This window comes from Copidosoma floridanum, unplaced genomic scaffold, assembly GCF_036245765.1.
Source record: "Copidosoma floridanum isolate Cflo_tuat_1 unplaced genomic scaffold, Cflo_Japanese_pri ptg000008l, whole genome shotgun sequence".
In the NCBI taxonomy this organism is placed as follows: domain Eukaryota; kingdom Metazoa; phylum Arthropoda; class Insecta; order Hymenoptera; family Encyrtidae; genus Copidosoma; species Copidosoma floridanum.
Window position 1 is genome coordinate 9,792,793 of NW_028321885.1, and position 21,532 is coordinate 9,814,324.

The following is a 21,532-nucleotide window of genomic DNA, read 5'->3' on the forward strand; positions in this document are numbered from 1 at the left end:
TAGCGCGGTGCATGCGCTTCTCACAAATGATACACGTGCGTGGAGCACTCAGCTCAAACCGCTTCCGACACCCACACATACACACGCACGCACACATGACATAGAGTGTCTGATGCATAGAGATATACGAATAGCGTGCGTTAAACCCCTACAACCCTGTACTAAGCTGCGTCCTACGGTGTGAGAGAGAACGCTGCTAATATTCCTTGCTTGTCTCTATCTGAATCCTGTGATTGGAAAGTGACACACACATAATCTTTGCACTGGTCTCTCTAGCACTAATGAGAACATCGTAGAACAGGGTTATGTGGGCTTGGCGCACTCTATTCTTGTATCTCTATGGTCTGATGTCATACGCTACTACATGTGATATCACTGATACCTACGCAGAATTTTTACGTGTCTTTTAATCCCTATCCCTAGTATCTTGATTTTTTCTCCCCTCATCCTTTTCATCATTCTCCAAACATACAAATCTTTTGTGTGGCCCTTTAGTGCAAATTTTCTCAGACGACTTGGTTATCTATGTAACTAGCTACTATTTTCAAGGCGCACGATTGTCTCAAGCACGTTTCGCCCATTATCAGATTTAATAGATGGATTTCTTGTAATAACCATGTAACTCGTCTTAACGATCTTTAAATCTGATGCTGATGAGCAGACAAGGTATTGCTTTTCCTCAGAAAGGAAGCACCTTAAAGTTTCGATATCATCTGAAAAAATGCACTGTTTTATTATTTGTTTTATACTCCGTATATGTAATTTAATAGCATTGTAGGTATTTATCATATTCAAAAATTTTGAGAAAAACTGTCGACGGAGTTTAATCACACGATTCTTCAAGTTTCTGAGGGTAAGAGGTTAGCATGCTAACTTGAAGACTAATAAAGTAAATTATAATGCGATGTACACTTTATGGCGTAACTAGCTGGATTTAACCTCTGATAAGTTCAAGGAAATTCCGAGTCATTCTCACTTTTTTCATGATTATTATTAGCTGCTTCAATCTTTGTATGGATTCAATCAATTGATTATATATAGAATTTAAAAAAATTCAAAATTACAAAAGCAGAAGAAAAATCGAATCAACACAAATTCATATTACTTTATTTATGTAGTACAGTTAATAAGATGAAAAAAATAGTACGAACCTCTTAAGTTAGTATTGATTTTATGAATTGAAACGCAACCCTTCACTCTGATTAATAAATTTTTTTTAGTTTATAATTGTTTTCCTTGTTGTAGAGAAATTAGTTCTAATTTTTTTCTAGGCTTTTTTAGTCTTAAGTAGTTCAAACTTATAATTATAGAATTTAGAACTTTTACTAGCTTAATAACTTATCCATAGTTTTCAATTTTAAGGATTCTGTTAATCAGAGTTAAAACTGTAAGAGTTAAGTTTAGGTTTTTACTGTCTTGCAGTCAATTTGTTTCGATAAGTATCGTCTTCATAAAATTAGATTAATTATGTTATTAATGTATATAACTTAATTTTTTTAATCTTCTAGAGCAAACAAAATAATAAATACTAGTTGCGTTGTATTCTCCACATTTCGTTTTCTGAGGCTTTAACCTCTTTAGCCATTATCAAAAACAATACAAAAAATTTCTTGACAAATGACTAACGTTGTAAAAGACATATATTGTTAATAGACAACGCAAAACCTTCATTTTAAAAATCGTGAACGAACAATTCATAACCGTTGTTTGAAATATAATACACAATCCCGACAGCAACTCGTGCTTAATATAAAATCTGAAAGACTTAGTTCGGTGACTACGCTGTGTGAGAAAACCTCGAGCAAACCAGGTCACTGTAAACTTGCCTCAAAAGTGAATCAAGGAGAAACAAGAAAGAAAGGACCGTCGACTTGGGTTCCGATGTTAAAAGCAGAAGCCTAATTATTGTTATTGCCATGAGTACTCTTGTGTAGGATTAGGAACATCGTTGCCGTCAACCTTGTAAGATCTTGTGACTGCGTGCGCGCATGTAGCGGCTAACCAAAGATCATAGAAGTAAGTTATGTTAAGGAAACTATAAGTTGTATTAACATTGTAAATGTGAATCTGATACTTTATTATTTATACTATTTGTAAAATAAACTTTTTTCGGCTTTTCTAAATCTATTAAATCATCAGATAAGACATAACTTGGTTGTTGATTGAATTAATTTTTTTAATTCGAAAACATTCCAATTACTAAATTATATGAAACATTTCAAGTTTCAATATTCTAATAGATTGACACATATCTTACCTTGATGAATAAATTGAATATCGAAGAAAAATTAAATAGACAACGTGTGACAAAGACCTTTACAAGGACGTGAGATAAAAAGAATAGTGTACGCTACTACCGTATGACATAAGAAATAAACTTGAACAGTAGGTCAACGCCAACTGGGCATACACCACTCCATACATATCGCGACACTGTGACGCTGGCTTTTTCCGCCCCATGTTATCGAGGCTTTTAGTATAGATGTAATAGGTTTGTTTGGAAATTAGCTCGAACGTCTTTAGACGCTTGGCAGAGTAGTTACATTTTCTTTTACTATTGACATCTCAGTAGCAGTAAATTTTAAACTTTACAAGACAAAAAATATACAGTAATGCATATTTTATGCACTTTAGGTGTGTAAAAATTTCATTTTAACATAACAAAAATATGAGAGTTACTGTTCGGTTCCTAGTCAGTACATTTCAAATATACCTGAACAATTATAACGACAAAAATATATTGTTATTATAATTTTTTACGGAAGTACAAAGATTTAACATTTAAGATAAGTACACTTATTTATTAATGTTCGTTAAAATTACTCGAACATACTTTGTACTTTGTGTGTATGTATTTACTTATTACTAGGAATATGGGAAGTACTATAATATACGAATATGTATATAGGTATATAAATATATGTTTATTTCTTAATTCTGAAATTTAGTTAGTATATAGAAGAGTGGGAATGTCTTTATTATAAACGAAACTGTCTGTAGTATTTTTTTATATTTATTTTGTATTTTATTACTTAAAATATTTTTTGGAATTGGAATGTCTATTCAATTACAATGAAGCTGCTTGTTGTTTGATATTTTTTACTATTTTCATAGTTATTTTTATCAAATACAAGTTTTTGTTTATTTCCAAGGTAGTCAGCTAAATTTATAACTGTATGACTTTAAGAACAAATTGAAATTTCTTGTACTCCCTAAGCAGCTTTTATCAGACCCACGTATCTAGCATCAATATAACTACTTATTCCATTAAATTTTTCTGTTCCCTGGTCTTTAAATTTTAATATCTGCTCTGACAGTACGTCTATGGATGTATTTATCAAAATATTTTATGCTTTGGATTGATGCACAACATTTCTTTTTTTTTTTTATATTAAAGTGTACTAACCCGTAATGGTATGTACACTAATGCACAACATCTAACGGTAGTGTAACATTTATCCTTCATTAATAAAATTTGTAACAACGTTAAACTACTTAACTATTTACTAAAATGTTATCTTTTGTCCAAGTTTTGTAAACATGTTCGTTAGATATGTTATTTGTTCTTTTTAATTACTGGTAAAATTTTGTTTAAAATGTAGTTCAAAATATAGTACGTTTAAAGAAGGTTTTGGAAAAATTTTTGTACACTTTTAATGAGAATAAACCATACGAAAACTGTGTTCTGTATGGGGCCTGTAAGGCACAGGTTAAACGCAGTGTCTATTCGCACGTATATCCACGTAATTACGTGAATACAAGAAGATACACGCATGCGCGGTTGGCAGTTCTACTGTCGCTACTTATAAGGTCCAAGTTCATTTTCTTTTCTGAGCGAGCGAAGCGAGCGAGGCGCATGCTTATATCCACGGAATTACGTGGATGTACGTGCGAATAGACTCTGCGTAGGTTAAATGACCAATTTTTCAAGTTCCACATTACCAAAAGAAATTTCAGCATTAATACGTGTATTAATTTGTTCAGAGTGATATATTTTTTAACAGGATGTAGACTTATTTAAATGTGTGCATAAAATAGACCACGTTCATGAAATTCAATTGTATAAACATACGCCAACACTTTACTGAAAAACATAATCTTTCTGAAATCAGTAGTAACTTAAAATCAAACGATTTATCTGTAATATTGAGAATATAATTTAGTGTCATATTTTTTAATATTTAGATAAAACATACTTTAATTTTTTTCATTTATAATATATTGCTATTACAAAAAATTCTGGTTTATTACATTTTCTTATTATAGCTTTTTTATCATGATAGTGCCTCTGCATATATTTTGAATTTCCGATACATATAAATAGCATTATGGAGAGATTTCCAGTTTTTTCCCTTCGTACTAAAATTTTTAGAAATAGTAGATGCTTTATTAGTGACTGCATCTAATAACTTATATAATTAAAATCTTAAACTTTTCCCATCGTATCTCAAATCATTCAAATGAATATGTTTAACTGCGATGTAAAAATTTGTAACAAAATGTCAAGTCGATATGCCTCCATATCATAATGGATTCAAATTCTCGTCATCTGATCTGTAGCACTGTTTGTATCCATAATATTGCAACATAGTAAGTTTTCTATTTTTTGTTCAATAATTTTTAATGTGACCAGTACTCCAGTTGAAATCTTCTAGAGGAAAAAATAACAAACTTACTAGTCAATCAATAAAATAGGGGATTTTACTTAAAAATATTTTCTTAAGATATTTATCTGGTAACTCCTTAGGGTATACGCAAAAACAAAATTTTTTTATAAGTCTTCAGTTTGAAACCATAGTATTCACACATGCTGCGGTTAATAGTTTATTGATTTTATGGTTTTTGTGGCCATTTTTTTGTAAAAAAATCATTTTAAAATTTGGTAGTTTTGTTAACGTATGTAATTCATTCAATGTAAATGTTGTATTTTTGGGCTATTCGATTTCTCTTTCTAATTTTCAGCAGAATTTGAATAGGCTCGTTGATAAGATTATAGTTTTTTTTTTTTTTTTTCAATTCAATCTACACGATGTATCTCATAATAGAGCTGTTTTAGGTTTTGGGGGGTTGGTGTGGAATTACTTACACAAACAATTATGTAATATAGACAAATGTATATATTTCTGAGTGGAATAAAAAATGATAAAATGTATACACATGTAAATATTATGTATACACATACATGTGCACATACATACACGACACACACACGTATGTTAACATATCGAGGTATGTGGAGATTGGGAGGGTCTTGAACAGGTTCTCTAGAAATGGTGTGGGGAGGCTGTAGAAAGGGGCAGTAAGGTTGAAAAGGCATCGGGATCTACAAATTATAAGATTGTATTTACTTTTCCTTGTTTTATTTTTAAAACTTGTATATCAATTGAATATAATAAATTTAATTTGATTAAGTAAAAAAAAATTTTTTTAGTCTTATCGAAGTAAGATACTGAAGTAGAAAAAAATAAAATAAAATGTATACATATGATCCCCAAAAAACCTTAGACATAGTTGAAAGAACATTACGTGATTTACATAATAATAATGTTAATTTTGGTGATAAATTAATTGTTTTAGGATTAGATTTCACAAAAATTCTTTCATTTCAAAAACTGGCAATAAAAGTATGATTGTACTAAACAGTATTAAATTATTATATTTTCAAACATTGTTTCGTATTTTAAAACCTAATATCAATACTCGCTTAATTGACTGAACGTTTTGTAATTCATTTTTATTACCTTTTATTTTTTACAGAAAACAATTTTCTAAAGTCCAAGCATTTTGTACGACTGTAAACAAATCTCAAGGTCAAAGTTTTAATAGTATTGCATTACAATTGAGAAAACCACTGGTTTCGCATAGTCAATTATATGTTACGTTATCAAAATGCAAAAACAGAAATAGAATTTATAATGAAATAAAGCGAGATAATAATTTGGAAATAAATAAAAAATTTGTTCGATAAGAAACTTTTGACATTAACTGTTCTAAGGTAGATAAAGATATATAATTTTGATACATTTGCAAACGCATAGAATTGTACGTCATACTATTTCACAGTTCATTTAAACTGTTGAGTATATTGTACATTTTCACCAACATTTATATATGTATAAGTATGAGAGATGGACTATGGGCGCCATCTTTCGAGGATTGCAGTTGTATAATATTTGCGGACGCTTGCGCTCGAACACGGCGCGAGATAGATCTCGTCTGCCCGTCGAAGCATGCGGTCATGCATGCAAGTAGCCGTTTGTCGTTGGCTGTAATGTGTATTATTCTTACAATTATGTTCTTTCTCTAGTAAATCTTGTTAACTATTACAAGGTGTGTTTGCTCATTTCTCGATCCACGGAATAAATCCCTCAATATATATATTAACATGAACGAGGAATAAATGTTGTAATCAATGAAATTATTATTTGAATCTCAATTTATTACATGTTAAAGTAAATTTCAATAATTATTACGTACTGCTTACTTTTTTACAAAAAAAAATTATACTGTATTATTATACGCAGGTATTACGTTTTCGTATGCTGTTTTCTTTTATTGTATACTTTTAATGAAACAAAATTTTTAATTTAATGACTAATTTATATTGAAAAATTTCATTCGTAACATTAGAACATTTAATTGAAACATGAATACATATGTATTACAAAAATATGTACATAAAGTTTTTAAGTAATGTAGAGTTTTTATTGTACATATTTTTTTTCCTTTCAACGTTGCGCATTGTTTTGGTTGGAGAAAAAATAGTAAACTTATTATAAATATTAAACAAACTTTCTTATAGAGAAACAAATAATTTTGACTTTTTCGTGGTAAATAGCGCTTCCAGCGAGGTCTGTGGTTTACACATTCTATGAGATTATTCGTTTTTTTTATTTAGTATGAAATTATAATGTTATGCCATCGCTGGACAATTTGGTTGAAAAGAAATAAAGATGCATACATTATCAGCATAGTCTGAACATTGCTCCAATATTTAATCTAACATATAATCTTAACCTTCCTTAGACATTTTCCACTACTTCCTTAACAATTATTTCATCCATACAATTCGTTTACACATTTTTATACTACCATTTAAGTAGTGCTTTACCACGCTGGTTTTTTTCCCTCTTGAATTATCAATACATTAATTAGTTGCACTATTGAATATATATAGAAAAGCATAACATTATAATTTCATACTAAATTAAAAAACAACGAATAATCTTATAGAATATGTAAACCATAGACCTTGCTGGTAGTAGCTCTATTTAAATATATTAAAATACATTCCTTATAAGCAGTAAATACGATTTGATCTAGGAGATAATGGTGCATTCTTAACTTTAAAACTAAAGAAACAAGTCGTATTTTCAGCACAAGAGAGGTAAAACAAGTATACGTAATTTAAGGGAAAAGTATGGTATCAACTCAAGAGTGCTCCGCTGACCTCGCCCCGGTTTTGGTAGCAACTTACACCTGAGAGGGATTCTTAACAATCAAGCAAACATAAGTCTCATGATTTTATAAAGAAGTGTTTTTGAAATTTACGCTATTGTATCTCAGTTTTGATTTTTCATCTACGTTACTAAGATTTTTGTAGTTTTCTTAACTTTAAAAGGCAAACTTAAAAAATGAAGTATCAAACTGATATTCAAAAATTGGGGGGTTGCCGAGCCGAGCGCGAAGGGGTTAGAGCCCCACTAATGTGTGTGTATATATATACACATATATAGTAGGTCTCTGCCGTCCTGCGCACTTCGCTTGCCAACGCCTTTTTTCCAGTATTTAAAATTAATTAAAAAAATGAAAAAGTTTCTCATTTTTATTTATTTTATTATTACTATTATCATTTTTTTTTTTTTTTACAATTCAAAAAAACGTAAGCTCATCGCAAAATTTATCAAAAATGATCATGTTCTTAATAGGCCCTTTTGCTTGTGTGCACCTCTTTTGTGTTTGCCGCGATTTGCCAACTCGCGCCTGTGGCGTTATTTGCACCAGCTCTCGAAACGCTGCGTCCGCCGAGTTAAGCTATTTAGGAAAAGGATAAATAAAGTGCAAACCTATCCAGATAACTCATGTTTGTGTGCCAGTGATTTGCCCACCCGCTAACTCCTATCCTCTGGCTGGTGCTTGGCCTAGAGCGTGCAAACATTACGCTTTACCAAGCAGCGATTTTAAACGGCATGAACAACTAATATTTATTGTATCTACATATAAACATATAAAGTAAATACATAGGTACAATAAATAGAAAAACATGAATGCTATATGTTATAGTATTTTTTTTCAAATGGCCGTTTTAAAGACTGTGCACATGACTGATTAGCAATGACTTCCACGGTTGTTATTATTATATTGTTATATACATTTTGAATTATTAAACATATGGTATAACATGTCGCATACTTCACAATAAAAAAAAGTCAGCTCGCTCATCTGATTGCCTAATAGACTGTGTGGAAAAAGTAGAGAATCAAGTTTTTCAGTTTTTTTTTTTTAATTTCTTGGAGGTTACTATAAATTATTAAGTTGTAAGTAACAACACATGTATATATATATAAGACTATACAATTTGGAAAGACGTAAAGTGACAAAAAAAAAGGTATAGTTATGTTGAAGTGGAGTTCTCTAATATACAAAAGAATGAACGTAACATACTATTGTATTTCTCACGTATGCAATGGTGGGCATCAAAAAACAGTATAACAGGCCTTTTTCAGAAGAGGCTGTGGGAAATGTGTATACATACGTACCAAAATAAGTTAGAGCAAAATTTAAAAGTAAAATAATTCTACTTACCATCGAGACTTTTCACCTCTTATTTTCATTTACCTTTTTATGTATAATCAAATTTATTGTTATTGAAACAGTATCTAATGAAACGGAAAAAACACATATTGAAGTTATTGAATACTGGAGATGAGGTGTAGACAAATATAAAAATAACAGGTATCTAATAAAAATGCTAATTTTTTCATGAAGTAGATTAAAGAATTAGCCTTTCTTGATCCCATAATGAAGTAATCTCTCAAAAAATTTTAAGTTAATGTGGAAGAGTGGTTTGTGGGGCTGAGGAGGTAACTAACCCATATTGACCCTATGTTAAAGTATCTTTACAACAGATTCTCACTTTTTGTGGCGGCATGTGGGGGCTCCGGAGGAAGAAGGACATTACCCCATATGTACCCTTCTATAACATATTTAAAAAAAAAAAACTAAGTTTTTGTTAGGGGGAGGGGAGCGTCAAAAAGACATCTCAAATTCGGACATGTGTGTGGGGCAGGGGTATGAGGGGAGTTATTCATATTTATTGTTAAGTCAAAATCACGCAGAAATGTAGAGAATTTTCTCTTATTATGTGAGAGGGGGGGGGCATGGGAGTATGGAGTTTGTCAGAAAACAGGTAATTATAACGTTTTTCTAGAAATATACTAAGTTTTTGTGGGAAGATGTAGGAGGCCATTAAATTTGCAAGGGGTCCGTCAGTGTGTAGTGGGTGAGCACGGGGGGTTTGACACGGGAACCTACAACAAAAGTTTCATTTTATCGCAATCGTGATTTTCAATTCCGAAAGTATTTCGACCAAGATAAAAAGTCATCTTTAGTGTCTTGTAAGAATATTAAAGGTTTGATAAATGTGTTCCAACCAAATGATTACCAATTTTTACCATTGCAACTTTCCATCGACTCTTCAAAACTAAGTATTAAAGCTATTCTGCTGCATAGTACAAATGGATTCGTACCCATACCAATCGCTCATTTAACCGTAATGGACAAAAAGTACGAGAGTATTAAAATACTTTGACAAAAAATTCAGTACCATAAACACTTAAAGCAGATTAGTGGTGATTTGAAAATAATAACGTTTCTTCTTGGACAACAATCTAGCTTCACAAAATATCCTTGCTATTTGTGTTTGTGGGATAGCTGAGACAGACAAAATCATTATATCAAATTGAAACAGTGGCCTGAGAGATCATCCTTTAAACCTGGTTCAAACAATATCAATAAATCTCTTGTTGATCTATCAAAAATACTCATTCTTCCTCTGCCTATAAAACTTGATCTTCTGAAACAATTCGTGAAAGCCTTCTACAAAACAGGGGGAACCTTTATATATTTATCTTCAAAATTTCCTAAACTCTCTGATGCCAAGTTAAAAGCAGGAGTGTTTGATGGACCACAGATTCGTAAAATGTTCAGAAACAAAGGCTTTATTGAAAAAATGAATAAACTTGAAAGAGTAGCTGGGTTGAGTTTTAATGATGTGTGTTACAACTTTTTAGGTAATAATAAGAGTCAAAAGTATCAACAAATTGTTGCCAAGATGGTTGAAAACTTCAAAAATTCGGGATGCTTAATAAATGTGAAATTACACTTCTTGGATGCACATCTTGATAAATTCGCAGAGAATCTTGCAGATTTTAGTAAAGAACAAGGAGAACGCTGTCATCAAGAAATAAAAGTTATGGAAAATTGTTATCAGGGACGTTGGAATGTCAATATCATGGCTGACTCCTATTGGAGTATAAAACGAGATACACTAAACAGTGATGGAAAGAGAAAATCATTACCTAGATCGTTTAATAAAAAAAGATCTCGCTACAATAGCAAAACAAAATGATATATTTTATATTTTATACTTACGCATTGTAATTATTTGTTTTTTATACAAGTCACTCGTTTTTTAATCTAGTCATTCTTTCTTTTTTTAGTCAGCCGTTTTCATTTTTGTCCTTTAGTTTTTATTTTCGTCATTTATTTTTTATACCAGTTATTCATTTTTTATCCTAGTCATTTAGTTTTCATTTTAGTCAATTAATTTTTATTACAGTCATTCGCTTTTCATTTAAGTCACTTGTATTTTGTTCTAGTTTTCCTTTTTTTACTGTAGTCATGTCATAAAAAGTCTTATAAAAAGGGCTACATGATGTACAAAATCAGATCGTGCAATTTTCCCGCGGTTTACATCGAGTACCACTAATGCCGACGGTTCTATCATTGTTAAATAGTGTTATGGATTTATAACCTTTGATTCCGCTGCTCATCAATATTCTGAATATCCATGACAGAATATTAAAACAGAATGCCAAAAATAAACAGATTTCTTTTAGCAGCAAAGAGGTTATGGGGTTTAAAGGTTTTGGGGTCATAGTATTATAGAGTTACGGTTTCAAGGTAACATAGAATTAATGTTTTATGGTTTTAAGGGTTTAAGAGGTTTTATATAAATGATTTATAGTTACATAAGTAAAAAATAGGTTTTTTCGAGGTTATGGAAAACTCTAACCCGATGGAATTATTCTGATCCCAAATTCTGATTCAGTGACCCCAAAAATATATAGTTACTATGGTCTGATCACCTAACCATGAAATTTCTTTTTTGTGTGGCTGTGTATCTTTTTTGACATAAAGCGGGTAATAGTGACAGTATGCCCCTTATTTTGGTACCATCTCAAATGACACATTTTTATTTAGAATATACTATCATCAGCACGTCTTAAACATCATGTTTTGAGAAAATTTGTATCTATTAGATTTTTAAATTTATTTTATATTATTTATATGTTATATTTACATCACTTTAAACTGCTTATAACATTTTAAATAATTTTTGTTGCTGTAGGATTTAGTAATGCTAATGCAGGTACATTGTTTGGCACACAACAGAATGCAAACAACAATCTCTTTGGAAGTAGTTCTTCGCCTTCGACATTTGGACAAACTAGTAAACCCGCTTCATTTGGTTTTGGTCAGCCTAGTAATTCAAGTATTTTTGGACAAACGCAACAACAAAACACCCAACAAGCATTGCCATTTGGACAAATAGTATCTACAAACACTGGTGGTCTTTTTGGAAGTTCTTCGGGTGAGAAACTTTAAATAATCACTGTTAATACTCTCCTCATGTTATTTTTTCTGGAAAGTCCAAAAATTCAGCAATCCTAATTTTATAAAAAATTTACATTTACTTGTTTTCTTGTTACTTTCTCTTTATTTTACCATCTTTGAAATGTATTATGGATTTTATTATATTCTTTTGTATACGCATTTCGAGATTTGCATGCTTATTATACGCTGAAAATGAAAAAAAAGTGATCTCTATTAGTTGATATCTTATTAATAGTTAATACGTATAAATATGTATGTATAAATTCATCTCTAATATGGTGGGCATACTAAAATGCAGTTGCCTACATTCAAGCTTGAATAAGAGCAGATATACTTGTATGAGTAATTATCTCAAAAGTTAAATGAAATTCTTCGAAAGACAAGACTCGTTTCTATGTGCTAAAAATGGTTCGTTGAGACTTATTAAAAAACTTTTAAACTTTAAAAAAAATTGAGAAATTCTTAAAAAATTTGTTTTAATTTAAACAAATTTTTTAGACATATTATTTAGTTTATAAATTTTTTAAAAATTGATTCAAGCTCTCGTGAGAAAAATTAGTCACAATCTTTGGTAATAGTTAGTAAATTATAACGATATTTCTGTAGAAAAATCGTTTTAGTATCTATCGCGAAGCTTTCATGATATATTATAAGTTAGAGATTTAAAAAATGCTTATGAAAAAATATGCCTTTATAAAGCACTACAAAAAAAAATTTGTAAATATAAATATAACCAAGAGGTGCTTATATTCTCAATGCACAAAAGAAAAGTAGACATTTTCTTCAGTTAGCACATTGAAGCTCAAACTTTTTTATAAAAATTCTTCTTCAAGTCTTTTAATTCAAAGCCTTAGTCCAAATTTTGTTTATTTTTCTTAAAAATCTCAACATTCAATGGTGCGATATAAAAAAAACCTGTATTTTCAAAAGTTTATTTTATTATTAATTTTTTACCAGTAATCAATTTTTTTACATTTAAGCTTGTAACTCCTTTCTTATTAGTCTGATTAAAATAAAGTATGGTAAGAAAATTGTTAGTGATGGAATTCTTTTATTGATTTAGTCCCTTCCGATTGTTTAAAAATTTGTGTTTTTGCTATTTTATGTTGTTAACAAATGTACATTCATTGTAAATAAATCATTTTTTACGATTGATCATTAATCATTGTGCAAACAATAACAAAAACAAAAGCTTTTTAGTAAATGACCTAGTACTCTTCCTTTATACGGTTTTTTTTATAAAAAATACTTACTAATAACCACGTGGTGCTTTGAACAAAATACCCTAGTGTGCCAAATAGCCCAAATGAGTGTTTGAATTTTTCCGGTGTCAATGACTTTAATGATTAAATTATATTGTAACAAATTTTATCAAAGGGCTGCAGTTATGCACTGTGGTATGTGGTTCGACTTGCTATTCGTAATCGATAACTCAAAATATATCAACAACAATTTAAATGCTCATGTTATCTCCCACATGTGATTTTACATGAATTTTAAAACAAAATTTCACCAAAAATCGTTTCAGCATCAGTGCCTTTACCTTAAATCAACCGTAAAGTTTGTAATATCATTTTAAAATTCCACTTGAAATAATCAATTAACAAGAAACTAACAATTGTTTAAAAATTTTCCAAATAGCTATTTGTTATGCAACTCAATATTTATATTTTCTCACGGTTATGTTCAAATTAACATTATAGTTTTTTACATCGATCTAAAGCTTTTTAGTATAAAAAATTTTTTCCGCATTTTTTGCCATTAAAATGTTATTAACAATTAATAATAAATTTGCAAAAGTGTGAACTTTATAAAAAACTTGATGATGAAGAGATCAGTGGTTAAAAAATTTCTCTAAGAGCGACGGAATCGTAGGTATTAGCAAAAACTAAAAAAATAATTGGCATTTTTTCATTAATGGTTAAATAGTTTAATGAAGTCGACTTTTGTTTTGGATAAAATTTTTTTTTCCTTATTCCTGGAGAAATTCTGTTCCTTACATTTCCTTAATGATCAATTTTTTTTTCTACTGAAAAATGTAAGATTAAAAAATCCTTCGGGCCATAGACTATCATTGAATGGGTTATTGGTTTTTGCAGCAAATTTTTTGCATCTGATACAATAAGAGATTTCGGACTGAAAGACTTGTCAATTTCTCAGAATAAAAAAAACTGCGATGAAGAGTGATCAAAGTAAGACGAGTTGCTTTGTGAGAAGTCAACCTACGATAATATAATCAATAATAAGGTACATTAGGTGATTCTTATCACTCCAACTAATACATTGTTTTGCATTAGAATTGCGTTTATTAGCTTTAAAATCGGTCTGAGGCTCCTTAGTTGACTGGAGTCAGATAATCACAACGAGTCTTGTGAAAAGAGTTTGTTCTTTTTTGATATCACGTTAAAACCAGCAGAAAAGCGATGCTGCTGACAAAGAGCCATATGAAAAGATGAGCCTTCTCTAATTGCAAAGTAAAAATTTTAGTGTGATCTGATTCAAGTAAGCCAAAATGTGAATAAGTGGCGGACGAATTTGAACAGGGGATCCCGAAGATATTTTAGTGTAATTCTTATTGATAGAATTACCGCTACCCTTCTTAGATTTAATTTTGAGCTGATAGTTGTTAAAAAAAATCTAAGACACTAAGCCGTCATTCAAACTAATTTCTCCTAATAAAATATTTAAAATATAAAAAATTTAAATTGCATCAGAACTGTTTACATTTGCATGTGATAAGATTGTATTTTTGACCACTCTTGATCAAATTTACAATAATAGAGTTACTTAGGAAATAAAATTATTATGATGCAAGAGAAATTTTGGACTCACGTAAGAACTTTGATTTCTGAAGCCAAAGCTGATAATTAAGAAGCTGGCTAGCAAGCATGTCTCGAGAGGTCACATCAACGGAATTCAGCTTCGTTGAGATATAGTGCCATTTTACTGAATTGAATATCGAAGTATGGATTAGCAATATGCGTAGTCTGACAGAAAGAAAGACTATTAAGCCAAAATAATACATTTTTCGAATTGGACTGAAAATGTACTGACACAGGGCTCAGCTATGTAACTTCAAAAAAAGTGTTGTACCACTTAAGATAATGAGTGAGCAGCACAAAGTCCCACCGCATTATTCTCAAAACCCTTGATCGGGGTAACCTTAGTTTTAGCCAACTAAAGACATACATAAATATTTTTATGTTGCTGAACTCAAAGATACACTGCAGTAGTATAGGCTTCCTCGGACATATCAGTAAACCCGTAAATTTTAAAAGATTCACTAGAAATCATGAAATGATTATATTTTGTAAAACACAGCTAGTTAAGCAGAAACATCCCAGCTAACTGACGAGACCATGAGTCTGTCACTGAAGTTGATAGTGCATCATCTCAAGACAATTCCTTCAGCCACATGAACTGGAAAATCTTTTAGCAGAAATTATAACAGAAGTGACCCAACTTCAGGAATCAAATTACTTTTACAATTAAGCTGGAAGCAGACGTTTAGTCCAAGGACGCAAAGAGTTAGACACACGCAGTTGAAATTAAATGGTATGTTGCTTAAGGTTCCAATGTAGTCGTGAGACAAAGATGAGCTTATCATCGTAGTTAGAGTACTTAAGCTGATAAGTTGAATATTCAGCATGGAGACCCCTTAATATATCAGCAAAATTTGAGTGCCACTTGCGCAAAGGAAAGCCTCTTGAACTCACTAGATCAGAGAGCTGAATGTATTTGGCTTTAGCATCCTCAAGCAATTGATCATCGGATAGGCATTTATCTACGTTAAATTCCTGCAAAAAAGCTTGAGCCACCATCAGATGAAAATCAGCATAATCACTGGCTACTTTCCGAAAGACGTAGTTGTAAGGATCAGTTTTAAATGGTAATTTAACCATTATTTGCTTCTAGAATCCTAGGAAAGAGGACCAACAAAGAACTTCTCATACGCTTGTTCATCATTACTCAGCTTTTGTATCAACGATAAAAGTTCCTCAAAAGACCAGAATACTCAATTATTAAGTTAAATCCCCCTTGTATTTTTATAATCAGTGATTCCTTATTCAAGGGTAAAGGATATAATTCTGAAATCAACCAACCAAGTTGAGATGTTGAAGCTATGGGTATATTTAGAGAAATCTCATGGACTTAACCACCGATAATTACAGTGTGAGCTGAAACATCTTGAAGAACAGCAATATTACCCAAACTGTAGTACTCTGGATTGGCAAAACCAAGTTCTCACTAGAGCTTATGTCTTCTAACTGACAATATTAGGGTCGTCCGTATGACGAAATGTTTTATAACTCTTTGTGCTTGTGTGACCAAAAAAGTTAAGGCATAGCTGATAATACCGTGATAAAACTTACTCCTTCCTATGCAGATACTTAAAAGCATCATAAAAAGTCAACTTATGCACCCCCTAATAAGAAAAACATTCGCTTAGGTTCGAGGGCACTGTTTGATAAATAGTTAACCAAGTTGACTGGCCCTTTTTGTTTTCCTCAAAACGTTAGATAGAGGCCTTATGATTAGCAGTTCTACTCTTAAATGATTCAAGCGTAATTGCTGGTAAGTTAATATATACTTGCGATTGATTCAAGCAAGGGGAGATCTAAGCTACTACATAACAACTTCTGTCTATCTTTGATGAAGTAAAAGGTAAATTTTTCTGCAACTAGGGCTATAAAAAGATCTTCATCTTTAATCTGACAATTAACTTAAAGAAGAAAGTCCAAGGAACCTATACACTCCATAGATAGTAGCTTTACATCAGAACATAAGTTACTTTAGGGGAACAAGTAAATATAGTCAAGGTGTAAGAATCAATAAGGCAACGTTTATTGTTATAATAATGTTAAATCATCTTGCAAACTGTAGTATAATTATCCTTAGATAAAAGAATATTTTTAATTGAATCCGAAGCTTCGCTCTTTAGATGTGTGCAAATAGACTGGTATTTTTTGATTTTGGTTATATATGTGGATCTCATGTCATGCAGGGTCGGGTAGCTTAGTGAGTAAACGGTAGGCTTTAAAGTAAATAGTAATGGTATTTTATTGTAAGGATACACGTGTGAAGATTATGGAATTAGTGTGAGCTTGGCAAGACAGGGCATCTAGCTTGCTTAACTCGCTTCCGCAGACTCGAGCTATGCTATATCACAGCGATCAGGCACTTGCCTCAGCGGCACTCTCACGCACGCACTCACCACTAGCTCTCGTTGCGGGGCGCGCATGCATTACAATCTTCATTCTGGAACTCTTCGGGAAGAAAGAGAAAATCAATGGCAAGAAGACATGAACTTAAATTATTGCCAAAAGTAAAATATAATCTTGGATTACCATGGTCTAAAAGTGAAAGAACAAAATCATCCAAATAACCCAGGGCACCATAGCAATCTTTAAGGACGTTGAACTGATTTTTCTTAGAATAATCATGATCGGCTGGTAGGGATTCTAACGCTTACACTAGTCAAAACAATTGGAAAGCTTTTAAAGTCTAGAATTGCCCTGACCTCTGGTTATCATAGCTTGACCCAACTTTTTAAAATCAGGTTATTGGTAGGCAAATCTTAGCCATCGTTAGTTTTTGCTAAAATTTATCAAATCCTTTTTTTTATTCGAAATCCTCAACATACATCAGATGCCCATTGACATATTTTATTTATCCTAGACTTATAATATTTGTTTATTTCTACTTTGTAGCAACTCTTACACTGAAGAAAGTTTCTCGCTAATCAAATTTATTGGCAGCAGCTTTTGCAGACCTTAATAACATATACGTAAAAATTACTGCTTTTAACCTAAAAATTGCCAACGCAAATTTTTTTAACCACTTTTCTATTCCAATAATTTTACTAAAACAAGAGCTTTAAAGAAGCCACACCTGCAATTTGAAGGTAGGGACAGCTAAACCCTAAGTTGCTTATTCCACTATGCTGATGAACGCAGTGTAGATGTGAGCCATAAGCTGTCAGGGGAATTTGTACTAAATATGTTTAGATTTTTTTTATTTTACAGCCATTTCTGAGAACTGTGCCCATTGGGCTCTGTAATGCTGTGTTACTATGCATATATATGCCATTATCATTAGTATAGTAAAAAACTGCCTTGGATTTAATGGTGACATTAATAAGTTACACAGCAAAGGAGATATTATTTTATATAGCTTCCGAACCATTAGACCACAGTTGGAATTCGCACATGAGAAAGTAGATTCTCAAAGGTGCGAGCTAAGTGAGTAAAGGCTGGGTCTTGAACTTGGGAGCATTCGTTACCAAGCCCCCAAGCTACAAAAATAGCAGCCGAAACGACTGATACCTTGACCGTCAAACATGTATAGATAACATGATAAAAGAAAGTTGGAATAAGGGAACACTGAGGTAGAGACACTTTTAAGCCGTACTCTAGTTGCGTGATCTAAAAGCTTACGAATCTTAACAGTACTAAGCTCTGCTTTAAGATGACTACTGTACCATTTGGCATTACTAGCGAAGGCTCTTAGGTTTTTGGGAGTTTGCTGCATGCGCAGTGCGTAATCACCTTTTCTCCACACATTAAGTCGGAGAGTTCCCATATCTAGACCTTTAACCTAAGCTGCACTCAATTCTGACAACTTGAATATAAAATCCTGTACCCCTCAGGTGCGATCGACGATAGCTGGGTGGGTTAAGTCTTTGCTTCATCCAAACATGCCAGCTTGAGAATCCCGCGGATATTTTTTTTTTTTGTAATTAACTCAATTTTAATAAATTTATTCCTGTTTAGAAAAAGTGGTTTTTATTTTTTTTTATTTTTGTATTTTTTACATTCATTCTTAGCTACCTGTAATATGTGATAATTAAGCATAATATTAATTTAGCCTCATAATAAGTTACTTTTTAATTAAAAATATGCTCATTTTTTCTTATTTAAATCAGAGTATACACAAAATATAATGCCATGTTTATGTTGTTATACACGTACGTGTGTAATGTTTTAATACTAAATTAAAGTTTTTACAAATATTTCGTACTAAATGAGGTAAGTAAGATACAAAAAAAAATATTCGTCACTCATTAAGAAAATCCAAACATTACTATTTGATTAAGTGAGCTTCGAACAATAAAATTGTTTAACCAATTATTGTATTTTTAGTTGTAATAAAAAATTTATTTAAAAAGTTTTTACTAACACGTCCTAATCGCTGTAAATTTTAATCGTTTAATCAATTATCATTCTGCTAGATTTTTTTTACTAAAAAAGCTAATTTGTGATTGTAACGTAACGTGAAGGACAGAAGTACGTACTAATACCTAGTACAGTATTAAGATTAGACATTACCCGAGTTTATCGAGTCGTCATAGTTTTCGTCTGTCAATGATAAAATTGGTACATTTTTTAACCAAAATATTTATATTTGCAAAATTTTCTCTTGAGGAATCGATACTTCGCAGGTAAAATTTACAAAATGCGCAATAAGTATGAGCTTAAGGGCATTCCGTATATCATATAAAATTTCTACTTTTAAGCTGAAAAATACTTATTTAACAGTACCTTATTAAAAAAAAAATTTTTTCTCCTTTCATAGTTGCATTTTGTTAAGAAGTTTTGCTATTTCTTTCGAAGATCTATTTATTTAGTAAAGTACTATTAAATCAGCACTTTGAAAAGTAATATTTTTTATGCTCACTCATACATTATACCCATTTTATACTAGAAGTTAACTTTTTTTTTCATGAAATTAAAAAAAAAGTATTATTTGCTAATAATATGCTACTTAGGACTAAAAAAACTTACTTTAGTTGTTGAATATTTATTATTGTTAAAATAATTACTTGTAATCTATCATTGTCTATCTGATGCTGTGTATTCTTGTTAGTTAGCATCGACATCCTTTTCCCTGTAGATGGCGCTATTTTAAATTGTTGCACGAATCGAATACTATACTTTAAGGTATGTGTGGGTTATTGCGTAGGTGTAGAAAAATACGGATTGCCATTAAAGCTCATGTAGCAATTTTTCAACGTTTTTCTGTATAGATCCAAAGTCACTCGATACAAAAATGGTAAAAGAGTCAATCTGATTTTAGACAGTATAATTAACTAATTTCATGAATATCTCAGTGCTGAACAAAAAAAAACATGAGAAAAATAAGTTCTAAACAATGAAATTATGAACTCAGTTCAATATATTAAACAATCAAAGCATTAGTATGATGTATACCTGTTTAAAACTTTTTTTAACCATTTAAGCCAATGGTCTATCAACACCAAACACCTTAATACCGACCCCTCGATAGAAAATTATGTTGATTTGAATATTTTGTTGAATACTGAGCCGATTTTGTTATTTCAGTCGAAAACTATGACTACTCGCTCAAATCAGGTAACGTCTGATCTTAATATTGTAGTAGGTATTAGTACTCACCACCACTTATGGTGTCTAGGGTCTGTGTTCATTCACGTTATTTTTATTAATGTTGTTGTCATTGTTGTTCTTTGTGTTATTGTTTATTCAGTAAATTGTGTAAGGAAAACACCCATTGCAATGTTTAAAATCTATCACTAATAGTATAGGAATAGTCACTACTGTTTAGGAATCCAGTTGATTTTAGTCACATTTTTTCATTTTACTATACACTTTCAAATTCTTATTACTGATCACGACATTCTTATCTTTGTGTCATTATTTTAGTTACGTGTTCTGCGAACAATACTATGCAAAATGTAAACAGTGACTTTTTATAATGTTAACGGCAATGTCTATCTTTTCTTAAGTTCCCTTTTCAATTTTTAGATTGCATTGTATTAATATCACACAAATATATTTAGTTCTCTCAATACACATGTATACTTCCTGTTGTACGCTGCTCTGCGAAATAGTATCGTATCAGTCTGAACTGTACACATTTCGTTATATGTAAGGAAGCTCGACGCTCGACGCCTTTCATATTCAACCGCACTTGAGCATTTGTATTATAGTCTGTAAATAAGTAGTTTGTTACTCTCTTACATAGTTAAAGGTTTGTGTCCTCTTTTGCTACCGCTGTTTCGTATACTTTCGGCTGCACAAAGAGCAGTTTTTCACTGACCATATCTGAAATCACTGTCCCGAGCTGTTAAAGCTCAGCCACACAAACCGCAATACATTCTACTAAAGTCAATGTCAAACAACTACAAACAAAAATGCAAGAGATACAGCAGTTAGGCACTAAATGACATCATACTTGCGTTAAAACCACCATAACTGTACGTACATTACAACATCGGACACTTTATACTTTAATCTTCTAAAACTGAAGATATTTTGCTTACTTTAGACAAGGAATAATACAGATTAAAAAGGTGTTCTTTCCTCACACTTATGTGTATTACTTCGAGTTAGACTGTAGTTGTATACTTAAGCTGGCGTAGATGACGCATTCCAACGGGACGTGTCTGAGTAATTCACTTTTTTAAAGTTGCAAAGAGTGCACCTTTCTGCAGGTTTTACTCCGTAAGATATTAGTCAATTGGAAAGTCTCTGATTGGCTATGCATCTAATGAGCTGTTATATTAATAAGGAACAATTTCACTTCCAGACTGTATGGATACTTTAAGTTGTTTTGGAGAGGGCTAAACGTGAATGGTTTGTACCTTGAGTGCATT

The 21,532-nt window shown here is 31.4% G+C and overlaps 1 protein-coding gene across 6 annotated transcripts in view; it reads left to right on the plus strand.

The window, feature by feature from the left end:
* Nup98-96 (nuclear pore complex protein Nup98-96) overlaps positions 1-21,532 on the plus strand; it is a 617,363-nt gene that overhangs the window by 40,378 nt on the left and 555,453 nt on the right. For all 6 annotated transcript variants that reach the window (XM_089589262.1, XM_089589263.1, XM_089589261.1 and 3 more), the window contains exon 4: positions 11,633-11,875. In XM_089589262.1, coding sequence (XP_089445388.1) covers positions 11,633-11,875 — 243 coding nt within the window. The remainder of the gene's footprint in view (positions 1-11,632; positions 11,876-21,532) is intronic.